Here is a 27,081-nt window from a genome sequence, read left to right on the forward strand (position 1 = left end):
TACTGTTAGCTCCTCTTGGGGGATCAGAAACTGGTCTGCAGTTAGACAAAAAGCATACTCTGTTCTGAATCCTGGATCTGTCTCCAACTCCACCAGTATTTAGTCCTTCCAGTGACATCACTGGCTCTCAAGTTCTGGTGTGACAAAATTTGCTAAAACACAGGTAATGAGGACCCACCCCAACACTCTCTGCATCAGCGGAAAGTAGAATACGATCTGAGAATCTGCATTTCTAGAAAGATCCTGGGACTCCACATTATAACCATGGACCTGCCATGTCCATCACCTATAGACATTCTAGAGCCACCACTGGATGAGTAGGAGACAGAGAAGCTCAGACCCTGCAGAGTGTCCAGGAGAGACCTAGAGGAGGAGCTGAAGTATTCAGAAATACTTTGGAGTACATATAAGAAACCAAAAGAAATTCTCAAATCCAGCTTCTGCTCCCTGCCCCCATACCTCTGCTTTTTTTTAGTTTTATTGAGAAATAATCAATATCTGAAAGTACATTGATTTAAAGTGTACATTTTGACATTGAGTCATAAGCATATATCCATGATGCCATCACCACCATCAGGGTACTACTAAGCACATCCATCCTTCACCTCCAAAGTGGCCTCTTGTCCATCTGTGGGTTTTTTTGTTGTTGTTGTTCTGGTTTCTTGGGGCTTGTGGTTTGAGGATGTAGTACAAGCTATCCCTTAACATGCTTTACATTGTGAACAGCAGATCTCAAAGATTTGCTCATCTTTCATAACTGAAACTCCACACCCACTGAAAACAACTTCCCAACCTCTACTCACTCCATCGCCCAGTAGTCACTTTCTGATCTCTGTTTCTATGAGTTTGCCACTTCAGCCTGCAAAAAACCTTGCATGTTGCCGAGGCCGTCTTCCCTGGGTTCTTTACACCTCTTCCACCACACACACCCCTAAGAATATTGACAGCCCAGTCACTAGCTGCAGCCCACAGCCCAGTTCTTCCTTCTCATTATCCTGGTTCCAGAATCCATCCCTTCGAAACTCAGGCTCCCATTGTTTGTGAGAGCCCTTTCTAATGGTGACAATCTAGAAAAACTTCTCTGGACCCAAGCATTCCTTGCCACAACTCAAGCATCACCAGCAGAACGTGCTGTCTTGGTCTCCATCTCAACCCTGCCCCAGTGCTTAGCCCTACGCACATCGTTGCTTCTCCTGCCCACTGCTGCTGGGGAAGGGAGTTATTCATCCAGAGCAAAGACCCTAGCTTCATCAGCCATCTTCCCTAATTGCCAGAGCTCTTCAACAGGAGATCTATCTCCATCAACATTTATACTTTTCCCTCCCAAATAAGATGGGCCAAATCTAAAGGCATTAATAATCAGCTTCAATTTTTCCTGCTGCTTCTGAAATCACAATTTTCTTTCATTTTTGTTTTATGTGGGAAGGTGTTTTGCCTGCATGTATGTGTGTGTGTATGGCCAGAAGAGGACATAGGGTCCCCTAGAACTGGAGTTATGGCAGGTCTGAGCCACTGTATGGGTTCTGGAAATGAACATAGGTCTTCTGGAAGGTCAACCAGTGCTTTCTTAACCACTGACAGATAAACCAATCCAAATCCACTATTTTTTTTCAATGATTGCTCTTCTCAGGGAGAAATCATTCTCCCATCTTCTGGAGAAGCAATAAGAACTTCAGAATAAAACTGTGTGACTATGTAAACTATGGGACCACTGTGTCCTCTGCATGTCTCTTGAGTGCCCTGGACCTCCTTCACAGGACTAGTCCAAAGTAGCATGCAACATCTTGGGGCCCCTGGAGTGCAGAAGTACAGCACAGTCTGAACTCGTCCTGCCACACTGTGGCTGGGCCTGAACACTACACATGGCTCTTATTCCCTGAGAAGGGGAATAGCTTTTCTAAGATTAGAAACCACCTTCTCTGCATATCAGCCCTTCTGACCCCTCCATACACAGGAGTGAAGGGCCAGAGTGATGCTGATAGGGCTCCAGTCTCAGAATGGCTACCCTCACAATAGATGCCCTTTCAAACAATGACCTCTGCACTACTATCTGCCCACGGTTATTAAGTAGATGCTCTGATTGAAGCCAGGCTGATCAAAAGTCAAAGTTGGAGCTTGAAATGAAGGAGAAGATAGGACCTGAAGTCCCCCAGGACCCATTCCTCACCCTGCTGCTTCCTTCTCCTGCCTGGGTCCAGGCCTCACAGCAAAGGCTCCTGATTGTCATTCCACTGGATAACATACCCTCACCGGGCTTTCCACCTATCTCTGTCTTGTTAAAAGCAAAAGATGGAAAGACATGGTCCTTCATCTTCCCATCTCCAGAGTATCATCTGGATTCTGGCCCTCTTTCCACATTGAATGCTTCAACCTACCATTCTTCCAGCGTGGCACATGAATAGTGGCAACTCAACAATGGTACAGTGAGAATTCTCTTCTGCTGTGGGATGTTCTGTATGGCAAATGTGTTGCTCTGATTGGTCAAAAATAAAACACTGATTGGCCATTGGCTAGGCAGGAAGTGTAGGTGGGACAAGGAGGAGAATAAAGCTGAGTCAGAGAGACACTGCCAGCCGCCACGATGAGAAACAGCATGTGAAGATGCCGGTAAGCCACGAGCCATGTGGCAAGGTATAGATTTATGGAAATGGATTAATTTAAGCTGTAAGAACAGTTAGCAAGAAGCCTGCCACGGCCATACAGTTTGAAACCAATATAAGTCTCCGTGTTTACTTGGTCGGGTCTGAGGGGCTGTGGGACTGGCAGGTGATAGAGATTTGTCCTGACTGTGGGCCAGGCAGGAAAACTCTACCTACAAATGGCGCCCAACGTGGTGGCAAGAGTTTCCACCTAAAACCTGAGAAAAAAGATTCTAAAACGGAGCTAAAAACAGTTCCTAATTGTCTCTCTCAAATGAGCGGCAGCTGCCTGTTTGAGCTACTGGTGGGTTCCTAGAGTGCGTGCTCGACCTGCAGTATGGCGGGAATGAGGCCTCTGCAAGTGGCACATTAAGCTGCATGGTGGATTTAGACTTTGCTAGTACAAAACAAAAAAAAGAGGTTTCTGGACTACATGCTGCTGGCTAAAAGCATAGACCCATAATAGCTCCCAGAGCTGGTGGAAAAGGTAACACCGCCATGTTGGGAAGCTGAGGTGGGTGGAGCCAGCAGCCACAGCTGCTGCAGTTTAAGGCAATAGATTCACAATAAGACAGATTCAGATGTAATAGTTTACAATGTGTATAAAAGATACGTAGGCTTGAAAGAGACAAAAAAGATGATATATAGAGTTATAGAAACAAATACATAGTTTTAAAAAATAAAGTCTTTAAAGAGACAGTAAAGGTAGTATAAAAAATAAGCCACGTAAAAATGGATATTACACAGAGAATCTGCATTGTGTTGTCTTTGGGACTTTTAACTGCAGAAAAACATTTGATTGTAAAAGCTGTTGAGTTATGCCAAAATGTATATTTTAAAGGTACCTTGACTTCAAAATTTGAATATAAGGATATGTTGCTTTGGAAAGGAGACTCTGCTTTTGTTCCCACAGAAAGCCAGAGGCTATGGATTTGTTGCAGATTAAGATACATCAGGTTTGACCAGCCAAGACCCCCTGAAAGGTCTCCGATGACACCATGGCCCAGATGATCTAACATCCAGAATGTTTTCAAGGCAACTGGCTCAGACGATACAGCCTCATGGACTATTCCATAATCCTAAAATTTTCTTTGTTTCCCCATAAGATACAGCACCCCCCTCCAGCAGGAAGTAGTAAGAGAAGCTACGCCCAAATTCCCAAATTATATGTAATTTTACTTTGTTAAGGTTAAAACCTTCCTTTTTGAAAAAAAAAATGGGGGAAGTGCTGTGGGATGTTCTGTATGGCAAATGTGTTGCTCTGATTGGTCAAAAATAAAACACTGATTGGCCATTGGCTAGGCAGGAAGTGTAGGCGGGACAAGGAGGAGAATAAAGCTGGGAAGTGGAAGGCTGAGTCAGAGAGACACTGCCAGCCGCCACGATGAGAAACAGCATGTGAAGATGCCGGTAAGCCACGAGCCATGTGGCAAGGTATAGATTTATGGAAATGGATTAATTTAAGCTGTAAGAACAGTTAGCAAGAAGCCTGCCACGGCCATACAGTTTGAAACCAATATAAGTCTCCGTGTTTACTTGGTCGGGTCTGAGGGGCTGTGGGACTGGCAGGTGATAGAGATTTGTCCTGACTGTGGGCCAGGCAGGAAAACTCTACCTACACTCTTCCCTTACTAAATTCCATCAATTCCCCCTCTCTCTAGGACTTGCTACAGAGAGAGACAGCACCTAACACCCCCTCTGGTGTTCTCCCAGGGTACTGCACTCTGTCAAGACACTTCCCTTTCCTGCTCTGAGTTGGCCTTGCCTCACAGGATTGCTGAGAACCATTTTTCCCATACAGACTTTCACCCCCGGTGTCCTCATTGACCTCTAGCTAATAAGCTGTCATGTGACGTGCCATCCTTTCAAATCAATCACATAACTTAGAAGCTGTAGAAGTTACCTACAAGAGAAATCACCTTTTCTGTCCATAAAGGGACTTACTGCTCCAAGCCTCCTGGCTTCATGGTACAAGGACCCCTTTCTCTTCCCACACTGTGATGTGTCAGGAATTCCCATCAAGGTAAATCCTGCACGTGGCATGATCAAGTTACCACTCCAGATTGTTCATCCTCCTGACTGTTGCTCAAGAGATGAAGAATAAAAATAAAAGGGATAAAAGCATATCCATCTTCCTCACTGACATACTTATTTTGGAAATGGTGGTTCCAAGTAGGAGGACAGTGAAAAATCGGGCCCATTTTTGGTGTTCATTGTAGTGTCTACAAGGCAAGTACTTAGTGCTCTGTCATTAAGCAGACATCATTACAGTTCTATAAAAACCATCTCTGGTGAAATCAACCCAAAAAGTTGAAACTTTCCGAAAACAGTGAGAGCAGCATTTAGAGGAATCCCTATAAATAGAAAAATTATACTTTTAATTTGATGTGTTAAGATCACTCTGGTCGTGTCACACTCAGGGATCATCAACCCCACGTGGGGTAAAACAATGATGGGATGGTATGTCAACAATTCCGTAAAAGTTATTAATTCCATTTTTCAGATTGGAAATCCAGGGCCCAGAAAAGCATAAATAAAATTAAGGAAAAGCAAGTTAGGCAATAATCATGTTGGGGTAAGGGGAGTCTCCATCTGCTTTCATTTATTTAAGAGCCAACCACTTCTCCACTTGAAGCAGAGCAGGTTTACAGGGCATCCTACCCAGCCCTTCTCTGGTTCCAGCATCCCCACTGCCTTCACTGGAACCCATTCATTCCAGGGCATCCACAAACTTGCTATGTAATTTATTGGTCACATGGGCATGGAAGCCTTTGAGAAGCTTTTGATGGCTACGTTCTTATCAAGATCAGGACCTGGACAGATTTGGTAGGAAACAACAGCCTGGCTGCAGCCTTGGGAATATTCCTGAGCCCAAGGGAAGCCATTCAATCCATCTGAGCTGCAAAGTGTCACCAAGACAGTGGTCTAAGTGCACAAATCCACTGTGGGTTGCAATGATGCTTTACACACGGATAGGCCGAGTAGTGAGTGAAGCTTCCTCCCTTTAGCGCCACTAACCACCACCCTCTCTGTAGTGCCTTAAATAGCACCTCTCAAACTGTGCTGTGAACAGGAAACAACTAGGAATTTCTTCCAATACAGGTCCTATGTCAAGAGGTTTAGAGTAGGAGCCTGGGGCTCTACATTTCTCAAAAGCAAGTATAAGACTGATTCGGCTGCTCTAGAAACTAAGCTTCAAAACACAAAGCCCTAGAGCACAGTTTGGAGACCACAGTTCCAATGACCAAAAAGCCCATGGCCCAGGGTAGCTCACATATGGTGCAGCTGAAGTGCAATATTAACCAGCAGGAGACATTTACTACATCACTGTTTGAGTAACACCTCACAGAATCATAGAGGTAAATCATGTGAGCAAAGGCCTCCAGTGAACATGTTCTAAGGGAGCCCAGGAAGAGTGAAGCAAAATTTACTCACGGGAGAAGCGAGCAAGTGGACGGGCATTCTTATCTCCTGCTTCATTTGCAACTGGGGGAAAAAACAGAGGACATAGTTAACAACAAGGCACATGAAAGGAGACCATTTACATCCCCCCAAAAAATCACAGGCTATTGCCAATGCTATTTATTGGTTACCCTCTACAACCTGAAGGTAAAGTCCTATTGCTGAAAACACCACTTTCTTATTTCATTGAACATGTAGAGAGAAATCTAGCTGGTTCCCAACTAGAAGCTATTCCCTACTGACTAGCATTCAGGGTGCTCAAAGGAATTTTGCCCACTATTGGAAGAGAAAAGTAATCAGAGACTGATACAATAGGGGTACAAATGTTGTAGGAATAACCAATCACTTTTTTATTGGATTTAGGCCCACTAAGTGATATATAATGCATACCCAACACTAGTTATGAGACCAACAATTGAAGACTAGATCAGTCATAGGGCCTGGTGGAAAACCTCCTACTGTTGTTCTAGTAAATGAACACAGCAATAAAATGACTCTCAATGGCATATGTTACACCCATAGATCAATGCTCCACTCAACCCTCATCAGAGTTCTTCTTGCAGTAGACGGCTACTAACAAAGAGATCCACAGCTGGACAATGGGCAGACAGTGAGAGACCTTGGAGCACTCAGCCCTAACTCGGTTGCCTTCATCAAACCCCTTCCTCAAGGGATCTAAGTGGAGGAGGAGACAGAGAGACTGTAAGAGCTAGAGGTGGTGGATAATGTCAAGGAAACACCGTCTTTCTGACACAACAGGCCAGAGGCAACAGGGACTCACTGAGACTGTGACAAGCACAGGGCTATCACACATTCCAGAAAGACAAAATCTCAGCAAGAGAAGTGAAAGTGGACACACCCCTAACTGAGAAGCTACTTGCAAATGATAGCTGTCAGGAAAGGAAAAATTGGTTTCTATAATAAAGTACACAGGGTGTATCAGCCACACCCCAGGGCAGGCTGCCTGCTCAGGAGCAGTGAGCTGAAACAAACAGACTCCAGGCTTTTGTATGCTTGTTTGTTTGTTTGCTTGTTTGGTTGATTTGGTTTGACTTTTTTTTGTCCTTTTGGCTTTTGTTTTGTGTGAGAGAGAACATGAAGTTGGATGGTAGAGAGCTGGAAAGAACTTGGGATCAGGGAAAGAATACGATCAAAATATACCGTATGAAAAAAAATTTTTTTTCAGTTTTTCAAGACAGGGTTCTCTGTATAACAGCCCTGCTGTCCTGAAACTCGCTCTGTAGACCAGGCTGGCCTTGAAATCACAGAGATCCCCCTGCCTCTGCCTCCTGAGTGTTGGGATTAAAGGCGTGTGCCACCACGCCCAGCTAAGTTTGTTTTAATCTAATTTTTAAAAAGAACAAGGCACATGTGCTCCAGAGTATGTCCATGCTACCACTAACAGTCCGGACACTCTTCCAGTCAGCTACATTTGGGTCTTAAGCGGGGGAAAAAGCAACCTCCCTTTTCTAGGTTTCCAAGGCTGCATCAACACCTAAGTGAGGCTGATGCCTCCGTCACCTTCATTAGAACTAGAACCTCAGCCTGGCAGGTTTGGAGAGGTTAACCAGGCTACATCTAACAGATTCCCACACAACTGGCCATCCTTGGGTCCCAAACTTCCTTTAAAGGGTTGTCCTCCAACACATGAGTCCACACCAAGCTGCTAAAACAGGGAATGTTCTCAGAGCCCAGGTGGGCATCTCAGAAGAGGATGGCAAAGCTGGGCTTTGTTAGAACTGACATTGAATTCAGATGTTAACAAATATGAGAGTTCACAAAGGGAGGCCTGGTGAAGCTGTTTAGAAAACCTCTCTAAAAATCCCAGAGCAGAAAACTCCAAGGGTGTTTTACCTCCCCAACCTCCTCTCCATGGTTTATGATAGAGCACACGGAACCACAGTCACTAACTCTACAATTTATATCCCTATCACTTCAGACAAAACTAAGGTACATGCTCTCCTGTAGAAATACAAGTTTCACTTACCTTTTTATTTTATTTATTTTAATTTTGTATGTGTGTGTGCATGCATGTATTATAGCATGTGTGAGTATGTACATACTCGAACATTTGTGCGTGTGAATGCAGGTGCACACATGCCCCAGCACATGTATGGAGGTTAGTGGACAACCTCGGGTATCATCCCTCACCTTCTACCTTGTTTGAGACAGAGTCTCTGCTGTTTTTCCACTGTATATGCAAAGACAGCTGGCCCAGGAACTCCTGGGATTCTTCTGTCTCTATCACCCATCTCCTTGTTGAAGAAGGGCTGGGATTATGATGTTTCTGCTAGGCATCTAGCTTTTATGTGGGTTCTGGGGATTCGATCTCAGGTCCTCACACTTGCTTGCACTGGAGGCACTTTTAACACTGAGCCATCTTCCAGCCATTGCTAAATTTAAATATTTTTGTTTCCATTAAGATTGATATGTGTTGTTTTGTATATCCATGAAAGACAGACATAAATATTTGTGATCTGTTTGCATGGCACACAATCCAACCAACAAGAAAATCCTGTTCATTTTAATTTAAAAACAAAAAACTGCCAACAGCAGACAGAAGAGATTGCTAGTGAAATCATTGCTCCATATGAAGTTGACACAGGAGGACAGGAGATTATTAGCTTCCTGATAGTCTCAGGAATATCATTTTACAGAACCATTCTAAAAATGGTGAACGTAGTCGTACCTTTCTCTAGGACTCCTACAAGGTAAACAATTAAAAGTTCACGGCATTTGTGCATTCAATGTTAGTCTCTTGTGTTTCTGGCTTTGGAGTCATCCCATGGTGTTTCCACTTTTGCTGCATTATACAAAATGACCAGCAGGGGACAGTGCTACTGCACACATATCACAGCATTTCAAAAATAGAAACTGAATTACTACCTCCATACCAAGGACATTTCAAAGAAACAAGATTCTCGTCTCAGAAAAGGGCCCAGGGGCTCTCCTAGCATTCTTATGTCTTTTGTCTTCTACAGCCTCTGGTAAAATCACTACTGAACATAAATAGTTTGCACTTACATTCTTCCTCAGGCAGAGCAGGCCTGCAGCAGGGCAGAGCAGTCCCTAACCTCTGGAGGACTCCTCGGCCACACTTCAGACCCTTACAGGAACCTGACTGCAGCTAGACATGAAAAGCATTAGTTTTGTGAACACTTGGGAACTTGACCAATTCTCTAGAGTTTTCTAAAAGAAATTTCGGGTTACATCAAGAAGAAGAGGGGCTAGGGATGAAGAAGAAAGAAGGAGCTGACTGGTTGTGTGTTTCTCCAGTCCTCGAGTTCAAATTGTTTCCTCTTTAGGCACTGTATACCTCTGAAAAATAGAACAAACTTTTCCCACCAATAAAACAAAACCCACCTTTACTGAAGAAACTGATGGGCTACCTTTAGAGCAAGCAGGATGACTGTGACTGTGACTGTGAACACAAGGACTAACTGCTAGCCTTGGGAAGGCACATTCTATTTCAGACCAAGCCTTGGGCCTCCCTTCCCAGCTACCCTAGCCAAAGATGGGAATTGTTGACCCAGATCCAAGTTATACCAGGAGAAGCGGGCATCAAAATCTAGGCCATTGAAGTACCAGGAGAGTTGCCTCTACCCAGAAGTAATGTGACAGCCCAGAATGACTGTCCTCCATGAAGTGCAGACACCACGCTCCCCTGCTGAATGCTTTTCAGTGGAATGCTTTTCAGTGATAGTCTACACTATCTGATCCAACTCACTTGGCCCGGACTCAAAGCCCTGACACTGACTTAATCTTCCACTACCGCGATAGTCAGCTCTCTGTCACTATAACAACTACCAGAGGTGATTCATTTACAAAGAGTAAACATCCGTTTTGTTCATTCTTGAGCTTCCAGACCACAATCCAATGGACCCACTTCTTTTAGTCCTCTAGTGCCAGATGGTATTGGTAGGAGGTCTTGGTAAATCACAACTAAGTCACATCGTAACCAAAAAGCAAGAGAGAATTTGGAAGGGGCTGGGATCCTACAGTCCCTTCAAGATCATGCCTCCAAAGACCAAAGGCTGGCCAGCAGGGTCCACCTCTAAAGGTCTCTCCCTCCCCAGCAGTGCCACTCTGAGCACAAAGCCTTAGGCACATAGGCTTTTGGGGTACATTTCCAAACTATGATGATCACAGTTCCTACAGCATCTTTCAGTAAGTATAACACCCTTCGAATGCTCTCTCGGAAACGCCCTCCCAGGTCTTCACCGGACACACCCCTACTTATCCTTTGGGTTGATGTGCATTTCATGGTGCATCCCATAAACGTCTGCCTGTTTCACTTCATTCCCCTTCAAGCCCAGCTCTCCAACTGCAGCAGACATCAGAACTAGCTAGAAGGTTTTCCGAAATGCAGAGTACAAATGCAGAGTTCAAACACAGTGAGAATTGTGTGTATCCAAGAAAATGTGTTTCTGAGAAATTCCCAAGTGACTTGGGGGCTCCTGGTCTGAGATGAATTTTTCAGAACAGCTGACATAAGCTATAACCTGCTCCACCTAAGGCAAGATCTTTAACTTTTAATTTTCATATTTCTATTCTTTCAACCAATGACTGCCACTCTGAATAATGTGGTCAGTTGATGTTTCTAGAACAAAAGTAGACCAGATAGATACAAAATGCCTTAGACAGCATCAAGACCAGACATCTCAGAAAGGCTTCCAGTCACTCTGTATGAAGGTTTGATTCATTTGGGCCCACATGCTTGTAAGTTTTAAATAATTAGCTGCCTCTGTACTGCTTGACCATAGAATGTCCCAACCCTAGTTTCCATAGTGACTGTGTAATCATCAGATGCCCCCATCTGGGGGCAGCCAATGAGAAATGGTGGCGGTCATCCACTCCCTTAGAAGTAAGATTAAGCCATGATTTCTAGAAAGCCCCTAGAAGCGAGCCAATCAGAATTGTACCCGTACTAGCACCTCTAAACGATGTAACCTTGTGATTTTTCCCTTTAAAAACTGAGCTTGCAGATAGGTGGGCACTTCCTCCAGCCTCCACTGCGTTGGATCTGTTGGACTAAGTCCCTGCCAAGGCTTGTATTGCATTTTGGATATCCCGAAATTAAACCTTGCTTTTGCAAAAAAATAAAAATAAAAATTAGCTGCCTCTGTACTGATAAAAAGTTGATAGATGCTACTGACTTCTTTAGGGAGATAAGATCCCAGACCCACCAGACAGAAATGCATGTCCCCAACAGTGGACAGCTCTGCCTCTGTCTGAGATATAGCTCTTTTCTTGTTACATGCTGCCCTCGTGGTCCAGAGATTAGTGTCAGCAGGGTCTTGTAAAGGGCTTAAAGAATGGAACAATGCTACCACAGAGGAAAGTACTTCAAAGAGTGATCGTACCCAGCTTAACTAGACCCTTCCATTTCCAGACCACACACTTTAAATAGGTTTGATGGCCCATTGTCTGCTGGCTTGGATATAGCCAAGCTCCTTCACCAGCACAAGAGCCTTCATGCATTATTTGTTTTGCATTACACACACACACACACACACACACACACACACACACACACACACACACACCACTCACACCACACATCACACATATACATACACACATCATGCCACATACATATACACACCACACACACAAATACAACATACACACCACACAGACATACACACACCACACACATAAATACACCATACATACCACACACATAAATACACCATACACCACACACACACACACACACACACACACACACACACACACACACAGCTTTAATAGTAGTTCCATTTATCAGGTTAATTAGAGCTTGAATTTGGCAAAGTGTATACAGATGACTGCAGATGTATGGAAAGGTATCCATGCTATACTGTTAGCACAAAACCCACAGATTCTAGCCATGTCTATACACAATAGATTCTGTCAATGTTGAGCTGCCTGACAAGTATACATGTGTATATAAGCATGGAGAGACAAAAATAAAATATATATTGCCAGATAAGGGAATAATTGTTTTTTTTGTGGCACATTTGAGAAAATTTGTTACCTTTTTTATGTTTCTGAATAAGGGCAATAATTCAGATTTGTTACTTTTTTATATTCTGCATCAGGGCAATAATTTAGGATACACATGTGCCATGTTTATATTTAGTAGAAGTATTTTATCAAAGGGATAGAGAAGAGTTGGCTGTTTTGCATACTATGATTGTGGACACACACATACACACACACACACACACACACATACACACACACACACACACGTGTGTGTGTGTGTGTGTATGTGTGTGTGTGTATACATACATACATACATATATATATATATATATATATATATATATATATATATGAATGACATGTTTGAGATCCAGATCTAAGACCAGCCTCTGATCCTATGTTACACTTGCCTCATGTGATCTTAAAAGCACTCCCCATAAGACTCAAGTGGTGCAGGTCTGCTCTTCTCAGCAAGTTGTCCCCCACCCTCAACATTAATGAATTGCACCTGGTAGAAGGTTAGACTCACTTGGGGAACTTCTCAAACTCCTGTGCCCAGACAACAGCTTAGACCAATCCAACAGTGCTTTTGAGAGAGGACCCACCACTCCTTACATCTTTATTAAAGTGAAATTCACAAAGCATGTATCTCAGAGTCCTTCCAAACTAGTGCTCCTATTCTGTTCTTCTCAAGACGTTACTGTTTTGTCGTTGTATCATAAGTCGAAGTATGCCTCTGCTTAAGTAAGATTCAGCTGCTAAGGCTGCAGACATGATTGTGAGAATCAGCTGACAGGCAGCTCTTCTTATGGTGTAGGATTATGGAAAAGAGGATTTGGCTCACATTGCTGCCAACTCCCCATGCACACCATGTGTCCTGAGCACTGCCCAGGGGTTGGGCCACAGAACTTGATTCTCGGAGGAAGGCAACAGCCTTGACACACAGACCAGCCGGGGAGGTGGCTGTGTCTCTCCATCTACATTTATACAAGTATAGTCAGTAGGAAACCGATGCGATGGTCACATTGATCTTGGTGGCATCCCAGATCCACTGAAGTGGAGTCCCATCATCCCATCGAAGAGGGGAGGCAACAGCTGGGCTGTGGTGGCCCACCTGGGAGCCAGAGGTGGCAGATCTCTGTGAATTCGAGGCCATCCTGGTCTACAGAGTGAGTTCCAGGACAATCAGAGCTACACAAAGAAACCCAGTCTTAAAGAAAAAAAAGAGGGAAGGCAATGAAGTGTGCTAGGATCTCAGAAGCAGCATTCTAAAATTACATTCACCTCCATCCCAGGTGGGTTTGCTACATGTTTTCCCTAAAATATATAATCAATAAAATTGTCTATAAACAAATTTCTAAGTAAGGACTTTCCATGGAGACCAAGGCCAGGGAGACGGTGGGAAAATTAACTCAGAGCATCCCAACCCCAAACACCGAAAGGAACTTTGATGTCTCAGCCAAGCCCCAAACAATCCAGGCCACTGGGAAGGACAGCAGAGTGCACGGGAAGCTTTGGAAGGCCTAACAGTTGTGGCGGTGAAGCAGGCAGGTGCACACTGCTTTGTAACCAAAACTAGAACCCAAAACACTGCCACCCATGTTTTGGAAGCCCTGACACCTGGGTAAGTGTAAAGGCAGCTGAGACGCCGGCTACAGGGGCAAATACACAGTGGGTAGCAGCCCAAGGCAAAGCCTGGCTTCCTGCGGGGGCATCTGCCCAGGCCTGGTGTTTGCCTCAAGCTCTGGGTCAGCCCAGGAACCCTCTGCAGGTGAGCTCCCTTGGGAAGCCTCATGGGGGAAATGCCAGACACGGTGGAGCTCCCAGAGAAGTTGGGATGAGTGTCCAGGGACCCCCATAAGCACTGGATGAGAGAAAGCTCAGAACTGCTCACAAGGGCTTGACTTTACCTCCTCTTCAACTTGCAAAGGCCCAAACAGCCTCAGAAAAACAGGATGGTGTGCTGGGGGAAAGACTCCTTCAAAATCACAGGTAACTACCTTGTTTGGATGGCGCTTTCTAAGTAGAGACTTCCATCAGCCCCTCTTTCCCTGCCCCCCCCCCACATTTCTAGCTTTATTCCCTCCTGTAGCACCGATTGCCTACATGTAAGGCTTGTCTTTCTCCTTCCATTTCAATCCGAGACCCACATAAGCATGGATTCTCTGCCAAATGGGAAAAAAAAGCTGTTCTACTCAGAGGCTGAAGCCCAGGACCAATATTTAGTTAATGATCAGTGGCCAGGCTCCCACAGTGCACCATGCGGAGTGTGTCAAGCCGAGAATATTTGGAAAAGCACAGGAAGACAGAAAGATACAAAGACATCTATATCCTTGAATAGAAATATGTGCTCTAAAGATCCATTCATCACTTCAAAAAGATTTAGCAAGCATTGAATGAATGGCAAACTTCAGATGAATGTGTGCACCCCTGCTCATGGTCTCTGCCTTCACATTAAAAAGGACTACCCTTCCTCGGAAAGGGTGGGTAGTTTTTCAAAGACCATGCAGTTGGGCAACACAACCTCCAACCAAATTTTGGGATCCAAATTCCATGTCTTTCCACATAGCTCATTTGCCTTCCAGAAGAAAAGATGGGACTTTGATCTGGTAGCACAGGTCTGTAATCCCCAGTAACTCAGGTGGCCAAGTCAAGAGGATCACAAGTTCAAGGCCTGCCAGGGCCACAGAGTCAGCTCAAGTTCAGACTAGATAACTTAACAACACTCTGTCTTTCTCTCAAAACATTTTTTAAATTGGGGGAACAAGGTCTTGAGAATAGAGCTCAGTGGTGGAGCATTTGCCTAACATGCACAAGGTCCTAGATCCACTCTACTACTAACAACACAGAGGAGGGAGAGATAAACAAGCACACTAGGGAAGGCCGCTCTGAGAGAAGAGCCAGGCTGCAGGCTGACCCTCTCCTCGATCATCCCTAGACTCAGTGAAAGACAGGTAAGTAGCAGATGGAAGAGTGGGGAAGGTCATCTGCCTGGGCACGTGATGCCTGGAATATGCCGAGGAGACTATCAGCACCTTCGCTGATATGAACAGGGTGACCAGGAATCAACCCAACAGGATTGAGAACCAGGGGAAGCCTCCTGCAGAGGAGCATCAGTGTGGTGTTCATTCAACAGTCCCAGTTCCCAGGTGTCTCCAGAACAGCAGAGTAACTTCCACAGTAGAAAACAGCAATTGGGAGAGGGAAGCAGGAATCAGACCCTTCTCAGCATGAATCAGTAGTGCTCACCAAAGCAAGTCCATTCCCTCCCACAGGTGGAGAGAGTGGCATGGCAAGAGATCACGTGGCTCGTCCAAAACCAGACCAAGCAAAGCTGAGAACCAAATCTAACCCCCATGTCTCCTGCTCCAGCTCCTGCCTGGTGTTCTCGGAGAAGGGAATGTGGCCATCCCTCTTAGACCCACCACCATCATTTTTCAGATACAAAGGGAAAGTCGGGCTTCCTTTGCCCCACTTGCTTGAAATAATCCTGAGGTTTGTTTGACAAACATGGGGTCTGTTCACACTGGTGGGGGATAGCTGAACCCAATGCGGGGTAAAGAGTTCTGAAGCACAGACAGGTTGGTGAGGCATGTCTGTGACAGTCACCAAAGCCTGCTGTTGCTGAGACGTAGAAGGTGAGGGGGGAAGGCAATTTGGGTAAGTAGAGAAATCCCTGCCAGGTTAGACTTAACATAGAAGCATTGACCATAAATGGATAACGAACAAAGATTTATTTTCATAAAGTACATTTTAATGGTTATTTAAAATAAAAAAAATACTATGTAATATAACTATGAGCCAATTCACATAGCTGCTTACCTCTTTCTTTTTTCTCTACAAAGCCTTCTATGATTGTTGCTATTTATTTATTTACCTGCTTTTCAGATGTAGAAACTGAGTCTTTGAGATCAATATTACCAAAGACAAAGTAACTAGTAATGCAGATCTGAAAAATGAATTCAGTATCATCTTATACCAGAGCCATGAGCCATGACATCCATCAATGTTCAACATCTAACGATCAATGAGCCTCACTGACGCACAATCCAGTTTGACAGGAATACCCTGTCTATTCTACCTCAAGCTGGACGCATGGCAGAGAAGAGTCCTGTGTTCACCTGTTCCCTGCAGAAGCAGAGATTAGGCATCCTACTGCCCAGTCTCTCCCCAGAGATATAAAGGGCATCACTACCCTCTATGTTATTCCTCCCCACTGCTGCATTCAGAAGTTCTGGGCATTGCCTCATTATACCCTCCAGGCCAGTTTGGTTGTCAAGCCAACTCTGAATCAGCCTCTTGTATAGAAGAAACCAATCTGTCGTGATGACTCATTAGGACTCATCATTTGAGAGTAGCTGAGATGGTGCACCTTCCAGGCTCTTCTCTCTGAGAATATTGGCAAAGTCTTTCAGAAGATAGGACGGCTTTCCTGCTTGTTCAGCCTGGCTTGAAATGAAGCATGGACAGGAAAAATAAAATCAAAGGAGTCCTGATTTCAGGCTTGCTTGTTTGTCTATGTCCTACCATAGTCCACAAACTGCATTTTGTTTGTTTTGCTCTATGTCCCCATATCTTATAGAACAAAGTGAGATGTTAATGAAAAGTGAAACTGACTTAGTTTGACCACTTCTTTGCTCCCTTCCCCTGGCTACTCTTCCTTTGTTTTTATGGATGTTCATGGCTCTGATACTCAGATCCAGCCATCAGTTACCCCCTGTTGACTCTTCCTGACTCCCCTCCACCTGAATTGTGCTAGATGAGAGTGTGGACACAACCTTGAACCCATCTGAGACCCAAGACCTGGCCCTGAGCTTCCTGAACTACCGTGCAAGTTGCTATTGTATGAAGTGTTTAGTATTTGGGGGTAAAACTCCTGACCATACTACCAGAACCTCACCTCAGGGGACCCAGGACTCACTGTCAAAACCTATTTTTAATCTATTATTAGTAATGTTATCCAAACTGTCAAGTGCTAAGGGTTCCTGTAGCCTGCAATGAGTAGTGGTAGGAGGCTTCCAGAAAAACAGGAATGCATGAGAATCTGACACTTCAGTCTAATGCCTTGCAGCCACCACAGATACAGGAATGCAAGGATTCTACACATCTGCTCATTAAAACATCCTAGTTACTAAACCAGGGAACAGCCAACCATTTGCAGTTAGCAAGAACCAAAAGTATGGGTGGAATTAAAACATGCCAATCTGGCTGTTCAAATGGATAGCTCATTACACTCCACCCAGACAAAACAAAAAATTCTACAGAAGACAAAGAGAGACACTGACGTTTATTAATTTTTCACTCTATGCCAGGCACTGGTAGCAGCTTCACTCCTGTAATTTCGATTTAATTTTTACAATATCTCTTGAGATCAATAGTATTCCTGTTTTCAGTAGAGGAAGAGCTAAATGATTTGGTCTAAGTGGGACTAGTGAATGGGCATGCTGGGACTGGAGTCTGGCTCTGCAAATCCTGCTCCTCTCTTTTCTCTGCAGCGGGCTTCATTGCAAACCCCATGAGGAGTGGGCTGGTTCAACTAAGAATCACATGCTTAGGTTCCTATGACATCTCAAATGATTGGGCCTCCAGCTCCTCCTGCACTGCCAAGGCTCCTCCCAACCCCCAAGTTGACCCCCTGTCCCAACCTCAGGAAGCCCTTCTCCTCCATGATGTCATCTTCACGGGGGCCTTCATTCTGTCCCTCACCTAGTCTCTGATGCTCTTTTCTTCCCACAGTCCTTCTCAGACTGGATGGCCGCTGTCATGGACTCAGGCCCCTGAGCTGCTTCTTTTCCAACAGGCAAACCCAGCTGTCCCTCATGAGACAAAAATATCGTACTCCTCTACCAATGGAAGCCAAGTCACCTAAACGGCTGGCAAAGGAGGAGAATGTTTTGTTTTTAATAAACCTGTGCAACACGTTGCTAAATGTCGCTCATTTCTCCACCATGATCTTTATGTTAGGCTAAACTAAGTTCTGCAGTCTTTTTTTTCTGTGGGCTTCTTAGGAACACTACAGTACACCAGGGACCACCTTCTACATCATATGTCAACAGCCCCCAAAATAGTCAGACTTGACCAGACATAGGACCATCTGTGGAACTTGTTAAAACGCAGGTCATGTTCAGTCTACCTGGGCCAGGGTCTGAGAGTCTTCACTTCTAACAAGCTCCCACTTCACGTCCTAGGAATCACACTTTGAGTCCCAAAAGGCCAAAGGACGTGACCAACTTTGAGAAGGAAAAATCAGCGTACATCCTAAGAGTGCACTGGAAAGTCCTCGATGACTTTGAAAATGCATGCTGCAGAATTCAACATCCAATCCTGCTGGTTTACTTCAGCAATTTTTTGAAGCGAGGGGAACGACTTTATTAGAGTTTAAAAAGAAAAGAAAAATCCTAGCTAGAGTGGTAAGTTAAAAAAAATATCTTGGCATTTGTACAGAGGGCGAAGAAAAGAAAAAGAAAGATATGTTCTTTGAGCTAAGCGAGCATGAAGAGCAGCCACAGGTGGACAAGCAGCCACATGGTGGGGAGGGAGCTTTAGGGAAAGAGTGAAGCCCACAGTGTTAGAAAAAGCATGCCTAGAAAAGAGATAGGAGGAAGAAAAGAACAAGTTACGAGTTCCTGAGTAATTGAGAAAAGCAGGCACTTATGTCCAGGGCTGCTGCTCTGTCAGCAGCTAGTCCAGCAATCTCATGAGAAAATAAGTGCTATGGGCACACTGTTCAGGACCCCCGAGCAGAGACACTGATATGTGCAAGCAGGAGGGACGCCTGAGGTAGAGGATGAGATGAGATTTGCCCACTTCACACACAGGACAGAAAAGAGTGGGCTGCAGGATCACTGCTTGCCTAAGCAGGCCACCAGCAAGATGCAAAGTTTCATGCGCAGGAGGAGACCCTCAGATCTGAGATTAGAACTCAATTTCACAGGCCTTATTTGGCTTCATTTTGATCCCAGCTCCTTGTAAAACCCTCAGTTAGTGAGAGCTAGCACATACACACACACACACACACACACACACACACACACACACACACACACACACACACACCCCTCTCAGACATCAGCTCAGGCATGTGCTGCTAGCACTGTTATGTCCAAAAGCATAAATCACCACATCATTAGCAACCGGCCGTGGGCTGAACAGATCAAACTGCATCAAACAAATGAAGCTAGGCCCAGAACATCACGCCTTTGGGCAGGAACTCAGTGCCCACTAGACAGAGCCTCTCTTGGCACAGACATGCCTTTTCATACTCTCCCTCCAGTCTAGCACAGGCTTGGCACACATGAGTCACTAAGTAAAGGGCTGCTGAACAGGAAGAGAAAGCCAGGCCTGGGCATAACGTCTCAAAGCCAGGATGGAGATGGTCCCTGCTGCTGGGACTTTCCTTCTCTGTCCATAAGTCAAAGCTTTCCTAGGGGACAGTTTGAGGCTTGCTCTCAGCTTGACACTTTATCTTCTGGCCATATGGAAGATTGGGGACCATCTAGACGCAGGTATTTGGTTTGGCAGGCAGGGCATTTAAAAATAAAGGCACGAATTTGCTTGGGAATTGAATCCCTATTGTTCACACCTGCTCCATTCCAGCCCCCTGCTAAAGACCCAGGAACAGGCATTAGGGCTCTAATAAAAAACAAGCCACCCATCCCACAAACCTGCTCTTCCCCAGGTTTTCCATCTCAGTAAAGGGCCCCATCTTCTCCTCCCTCCCATTCCTGTCCAGCAGAGATGACAGGATACAATGAGATGTTACTCTTTTTTCTTTTCTTTCGTTCACAGCTAGACTCCACCACAAATCCTACCAGCTTCACGTGTTAGATAGACCCTATCTCCCAGCCCTTCTTCTGGCTTGTCTTCCGACCCAAGTCCAAGGTTACATGGAGCACGTGTCTCCCTGCTGTAAGTCTCCAACACTTTTCACTAGGTAGCTGCTGCCTCTGGACCCCTTCCTGCTCAGTGACACTCACCCTCCATTCATCCAATGCTTCGATAGGCCCTAGCCACACTGGTCAGCCTTGCGTCTCCCACATTTGCCTAATGCAGCCCCTACTATTTCCTCCACCACTGCTGTAAAGTGTTTCAGGAGCAGTGGTCTCTTGTACCAGCCCTTCCCTGGGTCAGGCATCCACTAAGCATGAGCTGAATCCGACACTCTTACCGACAACCCTGAGAGCATGGCTGTTAATGTTGCCGCTTTTCAGACGAGGTAACTGAGGAACAGAGAGACTAGATGACCTGCTTAAAGCCACGCAGCTGGAAAGTAGCTGAGTTGGATTGCAGTGTAGACAGTCTAGCCCAGAGTGACTCTATGCCTCTGCCATGGTGCCTTTTACAGTTCATGTCTTCAACAGAAGCCTTCTCACTTTCAAGGGCTCAAGCAGCCTCCAGAGGGATTTTTCTGACCACTCTTAGTCTCACTTACTGCCAGAGTCTAAAATTAGCCTTTTTGCTTATTTGCATACATTTTTCTATTCCAAACATGCAACCTGAGGATATAGGCTCCCTGGAGGCAGCTTCCTACAGTCTCTGCATCCCAAGAATTAACAGCCGTGCCCGGCACAAAGACCTACCCAACAACCATTAAACCACCTACTGCATAAATTGTGCTACAGCCTGGCTGCCTGAGTTTGTAGTCCTCTATAAGGTCCAATCCTGAAGCATAGTTTATGGCGAGCCAAAGGCTGTATGACAAATCCCTGCTTAAGAAGACTTCACCGCACCTCCCAGCCTTGTCCCCAAGTCCTGGACCTCCTCATCACATGCTTGCATGTAGTCCTGAGCTGTTCTTCCCTGAAATGTGCTGAGCACCATCTTTGCTGCCCATGCCTTGTTCAAGCCCTTCCCTTCACCTTCCTGCCATCGTCCACTTCCCCAGCTAACAAATGCCTACACATGCATCAGAGTCCAAATGTGGTTGTCCCAGAAGAGAGGATCCCTTTGCCATTGTGCCCCTGTCCTCTGAAGCCACTTTCCATCACGTAATGGAAAGACTGGGCTTCAGAGTCAGACAGCCTGACCTAGAGTCGTCCTGATTCCTCTACTGCATTGCTGGGCCTCCCTTTTTGAATATGAAATTTATCCTAACACTTCACTATTGGGGGGGGTACAGGGCAGATGGAGAGAAATATGGGAACTCATGGTGTCACTACAGCATTCATTTTGATGAGACATGCAGAAGAAGATGGGTGTTCCATGTGCTTCATGAAAGTGGGAACCCTTTCGAAGCACCCTTGTATCTTCACCCTGGTTGACGTGTACAACATACAAACCCCAGCAACCATGCACCGCAGTGGGTGCAGCGTGCCTTAGACTCTAGTTCCAGGGCCCTCCAGGACCCAGGAAGTCCAGCCCTGTGGGTTTTGTCCTATTATCAACAAAAGGGAAATGGGGGCGTGGGGCTGGCTAATTTTTATGTCCATTTGACACAGGCTAGGGTCATTTTAGAAGAGGGAAACCCAAATGAGAAAATATGCGCCAGTCTATGATTGATATGGGTAGGCCCATCCCCCAGAGGGTGGCACCACTTCTGGGCTGGTGGTCCTGGATGGTATAAGAAAGCAGGCTGAAAAACCATGAAGAACAAGCTAGTAAGCAGCACTCCTCTATGGCCTCTGTATCTTCCCCTGCCTCCAGGTTCCTGCCCTGCTTGAGTTCCTGCCCTAACTCCCCTCAGTAGTGGACTGTGATAGAAAACTGTAAACTGAAATAAACCCTTTCCTCCCCAGGTTACTTTTGGTTGTGGTGTTCTAGCAGAGGAATAGACACCCCAACTAAGCCAGAGAGGTTTGTCATCCACACATAGGCTGGCCTGTGAAATAAGACAAAGACAATCGCATGGCCAGCACCTTTAACTTTATGTTGGGAAAATCAACTTAGAACAAAAAAGGCTAGGGGAAAATAGCTCTGGTCATGGGGAGCAACCAGGACACAGGGACCTCCAGGGCCTCCAGTCCAGAGGTTCTCAGCCTTCCTAATGCTGTGACGCTTTAATACAGTTCCTCATGTGACTCCAACTATAACATTAGCTTATAACATGTGCTGCTTCACAACTGTAATTCTGCTACTGTTATGAATCATAAATACCTGCATTTTCCAACAGTCTTAAGTAGCCCCTGTGAAAGGGTCATTCAACCCCCCAAAAGGGGTTTCAACCCACAGGTTGAGAACCATGGCTCTAATCAAAACATTGGGATCAACTTTGTTCTTTAAAGCATCTTTTTTTTTCATTTTTCACGTGTGTATGTGCCATGTGAATGCATGTTTTACATGTGTGTGTGTTAACTCACATATATGAGTTAACATGAAGACTTGAGGTTGATGGTGAGAATTGTCCTCCACTGCTCCTCCACTTTATGCATCAAGACACAGTCTGTCGATCAAACCAGAGGTTGATGCTATGGCTCGTCTGGCTAGCCAGCTTGCCCTGGGTGTCTTCCGTGTCCTCCTTCCCAGCCTGAAAGTACAGGTAGGCTGTCACACCCTCCTGGCATTCACACGGGGATCCAAACTCCAGTCCTAACTCTTCCAGGGCAAGCGCTTTAGGCAGCTGAGTAAGCTATCTCCCTGGCCCCAACTTCGTTAGCTTTTAAAATTCTATCAAAATGCATTAGTGTGTATTTGTGAACCAGAAAAGCTGAGGAAATGGCCAGTATGAAAGGCCTGAGGTAGGACACAGTGGGGGCGGGGGGTATGCACTGCAATGCCTAATGAAGCATGAATGGCAGCCAGCAGAAGCTGTGGTGACAAAGACTATCGTCCTCACAGTTACCACGGCTGAGCCCAGGCCAAGGAACCCCAATCTCTCACCCAGAATAGCTGAGGCTATTCCAGACTGTGGCTTTTGGCTGAGGATTGAGGGTAGAATTTCTCCCAGTGCTGCTTTGGAAACCCATTCACAGTGAGCAGAGGCCACCAGGAACAGGCTCAGGAAGGCAGCAAAAGCCCTGTTTCCCTGCCCACTGCATTCTGCCTCCTCCATGTTCGCCCTCCCTCCCAAGCAGGGCTGAGGAAAGCGGGTCCCCACCAGCGGCAGATCACACAGTCACTCAGCTCACACTGGATTACAGCACAGACCTGCAGCTAGGTGGGGCCTCTCTCCAGAGCGGTCCACAGTTTGAGGAGGGAATATGAGTGAAGGAAAAGACAGGCATTCTAGTTTCAAGTCCGTTGCTTCCGTAAAACGCGCTGACCAAAAGCAACTTAGGGAAGGAAGGTTTATTGGCTCACAATTCCAGGTACAGTTCACAGTGGGAAAGTCAAGTTGGGAACTTAAGCATCAAATCTACCCTCAGGAGCAGAGAGAAACAAGTATACCCATGTTGCCCACCTGTCCAGCTTTCTCCTGCTCCTATGGAGTCCCACACCCTCTGCCTAGAGAATAGTGCAGCCCACAATGGGCTGGGTCTTTCCACATTAATTAACAATCAAGACAATCCCCCAAAGACATTCCCATGTGCCAATCTGATCTACATAATTCCTCAACTGAGACTCTTCTAGTGATTCTAGACTGTAGCAAGTTGACATTTAAAACTAACCATTAAAATGGTCACAATTATGCTTACCTAATCGGAGACGTGTTAGTGTGATCAGAGAAACAAATATCTTCTGGAAGCCACACTTGGACTATATCCTTATTTTTACCCATTGTTCCCACTTCTCTGTCCCTTTAACGGTTCCCATGAAAACTGTAAATGAATAAGGACTTATGGGGTGGGCTGTTTAATGTCTATCTCCCTAATGGACTATGGACTCTGCAACACAGGGATGTATCTTTCTTCATCCCACTCACATTCCAAACTCCTAGCATGAAGCTGGCATATAGGAAGGCCACAGGAAGACACCATAGATAACTGTATCTGTCGCTGAACAGATACTTCAGGCAGAACTTTATGCTGTTAAAGACATATAACATCTACCTCCAAGATGGCCCCAATGGTATGTGGTTTGGAATGTGAGTGGGATGAAGAAAGACACATCCCTGTGTTGCAGAGTCCATAGTCCATTAGGGAGATAGACATTAAACAGCCCACCCCATAAGTCCTTATTCATTTACAGTTTTCATGGGAACCGTTAAAGGGACAGAGAAGTGGGAACAATGGGCAAAGTAAGCATGACCCAATGGTCTTCACAGCTTGTAAAACTCCTTTTCCAAATTCAGATGGTCCTGCTTGACTGACCAAACAATGGGGAATGATCGATGCACAACTCCCAAAACTCTTAATGAACCATTTCTGTTCCCACCTCACTCTCTCTGATCATTTGCTCTCAAGCTCCAGGAAGCCGTGCCAACAATCACCATAGCAACTGCTGGGGCAGCCCTGTGGACTGTCCACAGGGTGAAGAACTGCCAAGGAGTGGCCATCTATGAGAGTGAGCCACTTAGGAACCAGGTCCTCCAGCCTGATTCAGCCTCATGTAACCTATTGAATGCAGCCCTTGTGATATCCTCAAAGCAGCCTCAGACTGACCCTAGACAAAAACCTAGATAAGTAGCTCCCAGATTTCTGCCCCGCAGTGACTACACACATCTTTGTTCTAAGTCATTAGGCTTTAACAAGAGAAAACAACACAGGAACAGATACAAACCATCACTGATAGGATTGTTCTCCAAGCCCAGAGAGGCAAATACTGTGTTCTCGGGGGGAGGGTAGTCTAAGGAAGGCTCATGATGGGGATACATCTCAGATGACTAGAATACATGATATCGAAAGGACAATTATTCAAAGGATCAGAGCTTTTAGAGATGGGGATGCTTATTCCATAAGCAAGACAACTAAAACTCAGAGCAGTTGCCCATGGTACCCAGCTAGCAAGAGGCAGTCAGGAAGTTCCAATGCAGGACGAAGTGGTGGAAGAGCTGGTGCCTATTCCAGTGTTGCTGGATGGAAAGCCTGTGGACCCTCCCAGGGGCCAAAAACACCCTCCACATCCCCCACAAAGCCAGACCCGGAGTGGCCAGGTACTTTGGTCCCATCTATGGGTGGAGCAAGACTAGGCATAGACACCCCAGGGACCCGTGTAGAGGGTTCCTCAGGTCACCTATTTCAAACAAGATTTTCACTCAGCTTGTGCTGCTCTTCCTTCCTGGTCCCCAAACTCCTGGGCCTTCCCATTGCCTGGCAACCATGATGCCTCTCTGAGCCACAAATGATTGTGTACGTCCCTAGGGCTCTCCCTTCCACTCTTCAGGGCAAGCAGAGGCCACATTCCAAGGCAGCTTGGAATGAACTCCCGGGTTAGCAGAAGATACAGGGGAGGGCTGTAGGATGGGCTCCCAAGCAACAAGCCCACCACAGAAGCACTCGGACACTATCTGGTGCTCTGGCCCTGAGCCTACATCCCAGGAAAAGAACTCCTGGAAAAAGAGAGTGAAAGTGCCCATTTCCACCATTACAACTGTCTGAGCCTCATGCCTTGTCTATATCTTCATTCTCACCACTACCCTGCACCACCCAGTGAGACAGGCATCGCTATTCTCTTTGGAGATGAGTAAATAGAAATCTAAAGAGGTCCAGCAACTTCCTGAGGGGTGCAGACAGCTATTGTGTACAAGTAATCAGGCTGAACCCAACAGAGGTGATGTCATAGTAGCCGAAGTTTATGCATTGGTCATTGAAACTTCCCAGGAGAAAGGGACTTCAGAAGAGGCTCTACTTTTACATAGTCCACAGAGAACCTTGTCAGGCAGCTTGATTTGACCCCACAACTGTCTGACTCCGAAGTCCTTGGCCTTCAAGCAGATCTTTCCTAGACCTTAGCTCCGAGACAAACTTTAAGCCTTTCTTTCTGGATCCAGTTCCTCACAGTTCAGTCAAGAGAGACAGAAGCATAGAACTAAGGGCCATCCCCCTGGAATGTGTGTTGGCACTCACTAACGTCCCTCACATCTTCTCAGGCCACACAACAGGTGTGACACAGTAGGAGCTTGCCTTCTGTGTGACTTTCAGGCTGGTTTGGCCCTGATAGGAGACTGTCCAAAGTACAATCACAGGCACACAGAGCTAAGATAGATGATCCAAGCTCACGTTTTTCCAGAACAACCCCCTTTTCAATTGTGAGTGGGGGCAGTGAAGGAAGGGTCCCTAAGAACATTGTCCCTTCACTAAAAACTTCCTGAAGCTCAAGATTTTATGAAGGCAAGGGAGGTTGGCACGAAGGGAGAGCTGGAAGGGCCCAGAAGAATCTCCAGTGGTGAAGAGCGTTACTCAGTCAGTTTCTCAGGTCCTAGGAGGAAACCTGTTGCTAAGGAAGCTTCTAAATCCTCCCCTGGGTGCTTAGGGCAATCAGTACCCACCTTTGAGAAGATTCAGACTGCACAGGCCTTTCTTGGATCTCCAAAAACATGGCAACAGCCTGCCAGTGACAACTCAGCTCTGTCTAGGCTCCAGCCAGGTTACAGGAGCCTAGGGAGAGAACACTGGGAGGAAATCTGAGCACTTCATTTGCTATTCCGTGGAAGATGCCAATGAAAATGTGTTGACTTTCTGAATCTGCCCATCAGCCCTGCTCCTGTTCTGCTGCTCCCTTGCCCACCCCTTCTGGGTCTCGAGAGGTCCAACTTCCTTTCTGGACAGTGAGACTCAAGCATGCCCAAGTTAGACTTTAAGATTCTAAAACACAGAGACTGCCTTAGTCTCATAAGTTCAGTGACTTCCCCCAGATTCTTCAGCTAGTCCTTCCTGGCCTGACAGCATGGGTGAGTGGACATTTTAGACATCACCAGCCTTGCATGAACTCAGTCCAACTACTTCCTGCCCACGGCCTTAACCAGAACCCTGCACACAGTAGAAATCAAGCAAGAAGCAGATCCAAAAGACCAAGGCTGTTGACTCCAAGGCATACAGCTCACCTGAAATTAACAATGAAAGGGTCTTTCAGGCAACTCTTGGAAGAGCCATCTAAGGCTTATAGATCCTTGTGTGGCTTTTTTCCAAGATGGCATTCTTCATTTACACTGGGAGTTGACTTCTTAAAAAGTGGGAAGATCAACTTACCACTGAAC

The 27,081-nt window shown here is 45.7% G+C and overlaps 1 protein-coding gene across 7 annotated transcripts in view; it reads right to left on the bottom strand.

Moving 5' to 3' along the window:
• Positions 1-27,081, bottom strand: part of Pde1c (phosphodiesterase 1C) — a 621,274-nt gene that overhangs the window by 454,105 nt on the left and 140,088 nt on the right. For all 7 annotated transcript variants that reach the window (XM_052720608.1, XM_052720605.1, XM_052720604.1 and 4 more), the window contains one exon: positions 6,075-6,125. In XM_052720608.1, coding sequence (XP_052576568.1) covers positions 6,075-6,125 — 51 coding nt within the window. The remainder of the gene's footprint in view (positions 1-6,074; positions 6,126-27,081) is intronic.

Source organism: Peromyscus californicus, unplaced genomic scaffold (genome assembly GCF_007827085.1).
Source record: "Peromyscus californicus insignis strain IS unplaced genomic scaffold, ASM782708v3 Scaffold_6__1_contigs__length_162567912, whole genome shotgun sequence".
Lineage (NCBI taxonomy): Eukaryota > Metazoa > Chordata > Mammalia > Rodentia > Cricetidae > Peromyscus > Peromyscus californicus.